Raw genomic sequence first — 2,775 nt, 5'->3', positions numbered from 1 at the left:
GCGCCCACTACCCGAAATCAGGAAAAATTTTGTCTAATGAATGTATGCTCTGAGCTTGAAAACGTTCTTACTATGTCCCCGCCGTGTGTTTGCTGGGTCAGCGGTAAAAAACCTGCTTGCCAAGCTTTGTTCAAACAGGGCATAAGTAAGAATTAGGTCCCCTCGGAGGCGACGGCACTCCAGGGTAAAGAGATCAAGCATCGCGAGATGCGTTTCGTAGTCCACGGCTTTGAGGCCGGCAACCATTCTCGTAGCGGCCCGCTAAGCATGCTCAATGAGGGTGACGTCTTTCGTGCGTCCTGAGTAGACAACTTGGTTGGCGTACTCCAGGAGCGGTCTGACTTAGGCCCCATAGAGTAGTTGGAAGTCCATGCGAGTAATACGGGAGAAGGTGCTTCTGATTATACGTATAGATTATGCTCGTGTGTAAGACATTCAGGGTGAATCATGCGCTTAACCGAGTAAATGGGTAATGCAGTGCAATAATTTGTTAAAAAACTTGCATAAACGAAAAGGAACCCAGTTTTTAACGTACCGCCAGTTCAGCGATTGAGCGGAACAGCTGACGGAAGTTAGTAGGTAGCAACCAAAGTCCAAAATCTCCGACAACGCCCTGTTGCCCGAGCCAGCCTGGTTTGTAGCTGGTTTGTATCCTGAGTGTTTCCATCGCCAAGAATAAACAACGCGGTGACACTGCAGTGGCTTAGGTGTAGCCTTCAATAGAAAATGTATGGGCATACAGTTACCTCAGAATAAATCAGCATTCCAATTGTAGAAAACAACACAGTGTTGTGTTGAATTATGCTAGACTAGCACATCAATGTAAGAATCGTCAAGTTTAGTTATTTCCGGTCAAGATAGTCGCAAATTACCGCTTGTTGACAGTACATTTAAAGCATTATTAAAATTTAAAAAATACGACAAGATTTTTAGCTCCTGGAATGCTCTGGATTAATATATCTCATTCTGAGTGACAATTCGTCTAGGTCCATTATTCCTAAAATGCGCCGGTCAGTATGTTTGACAGCTGATAGTCTCACATCATTTTCTTGAGGCAACCACTGCTGCCTGATTTAAAAATGAGACTATGGGAAGCGAAACCGCTTTTCGCATTTTTTATTGGGTTTTAATTCCTGAGGCTAAAGAAGTGTAATTATACTGCAAACACAGTTCGACACTTTCCAAAAGCCCCTTCATAACACTATCAGGTTTTGCATTTAAAAAAGGGTGCCATAGATGTTGTAAAGATATCTTCGTCCGGTGCCAACTTACACAAGTTGCCGGTATGACATGATCTGCTATCGGAGGATCCAACTACCTAGTGATTTTCAAGATCGGAACAAATCGTGGGTTGCCAGGGGCATTTAATCATACTTATTTGTAATGCCCTTTTAAAAAATGTACGGCACCAGCATCAGGGGTGGCGCGGGAAACATCTGAAGAATATCGTGTCCTTGGTCATGTACATACCCTCTGTCATGTACATGTCCATTGTCATGTCAACGGCCTACAAACCTTTGATGTATGTACCCGGAACTCACGAAAATTGGTGGGGAGGCACTGATCAGATATTGACATCTTTTGCCTAAATAGCCTGAGAGACTAGAAAGTCGTTACCCGGGAGGCCAAAAATTACTACGCGAGTGGACCGAAATATGGTATCTCGTATAAGGGGAGGGTGTCAGACATATTGGTGGTTAATGCCGGTATTATGAAAATGAGGGTAAACAAGGCCCTTCAAAAGTAAACTTGTTCCAATAAAACTAAGAGATTTCGTCTCCTTTTTCGAAGAGCTCTTGTATCATGGGTGCTCAGTATTCGCACAATGCAACCGAATTTTTCAAAGCTATGATGGGTCCCTGGTGGACTAGAGCCATCGGACAAGTGAATTCAGTGTATCAATCCAGATTTTCGAGCCTCATTTAGGGATCCCGGGATCTCAGCGATGCTGGGAAAGTGTTTCACCAGACTTCCGCCGGAGGTATGATTGCTTCAGTGGACAATGAAATTCGGCGTGCTACAAAAATATTAGAGTAATTTAGGATGATTTTTAGTTTGGACACACAATCAAACCGTGTAACATTTAGGCAGAAAAAGTTCCACGTCATTCGTAGAGGTTTTTCAGCTAAGAGTATTGTGCTGCTAATGGGCCCCTGCATCATGCACAATATTTCGAGCCATTCAAACGGATCTTAAGTGTTCCTTGCACAAGATTAAATGCCTGAAATTCTGAGATTTGAAGGCGTCATACGGACTGCCGCGAAGCCGGATGTGGGAATTGCATGAATGATCCAGTGGTTCAAGTTTATTTATTGATGATTACTGCTTTAAAACAGCCAGAGTGTGTCTTCAACACCTTTCATTTATTTTCTGCAAACAGTGGAATTCTGGCCGATTTTACAAGAAAAAATGCGAAGTAGTATATTGTCACAAAGTGCTAATGGGGTGAGCAGCTCAAGCCATGTGCATCCACCTCAACGTGCCTGAACTTTATTTAAATGATAAGTGCTAACAAGAGACTTATACAACTCTCACTTTTGTGATATTTTCCATGTTAAATTGTCAGACGCCATTCAAAAAAGCGGGGAACCAACTGGAAGCCTACTGGTGGTGCTCGTTATCTTAGAACTCATAAAATTGGTACAGTCCACGAGCTCCCTTCCGGATACATTATATCTAGAAACAATAGTATACGCCATTGGCGAAGTACACTCAGTTGTGGATTCACGGATTCACGGATTGATACACAGGATCGAGGCTTTTGCCCAAGTTTCC

At 43.1% G+C, this 2,775-nt stretch overlaps 1 protein-coding gene across 1 annotated transcript in view; it reads right to left on the bottom strand.

Annotated features, from left to right (window-relative positions):
* Window positions 1–271: 271 nt before the first annotated feature.
* T265_11600 (hypothetical protein) overlaps window positions 272–2,775 on the bottom strand; it is a gene marked incomplete at both ends in the record, with an annotated part of 5,347 nt that continues 2,843 nt past the window's right edge. The window contains one exon of the mRNA XM_009178293.1: window positions 272–397. Coding sequence (XP_009176557.1) covers window positions 272–397 — 126 coding nt within the window. The remainder of the gene's footprint in view (window positions 398–2,775) is intronic.

This window comes from Opisthorchis viverrini, assembly GCF_000715545.1.
Source record: "Opisthorchis viverrini unplaced genomic scaffold opera_v5_529, whole genome shotgun sequence".
Lineage (NCBI taxonomy): Eukaryota > Metazoa > Platyhelminthes > Trematoda > Opisthorchiida > Opisthorchiidae > Opisthorchis > Opisthorchis viverrini.
The sequence above is the reverse complement of the archived record's forward strand: the minus strand, read 5'-3'. Positions and strand labels throughout refer to the sequence as shown.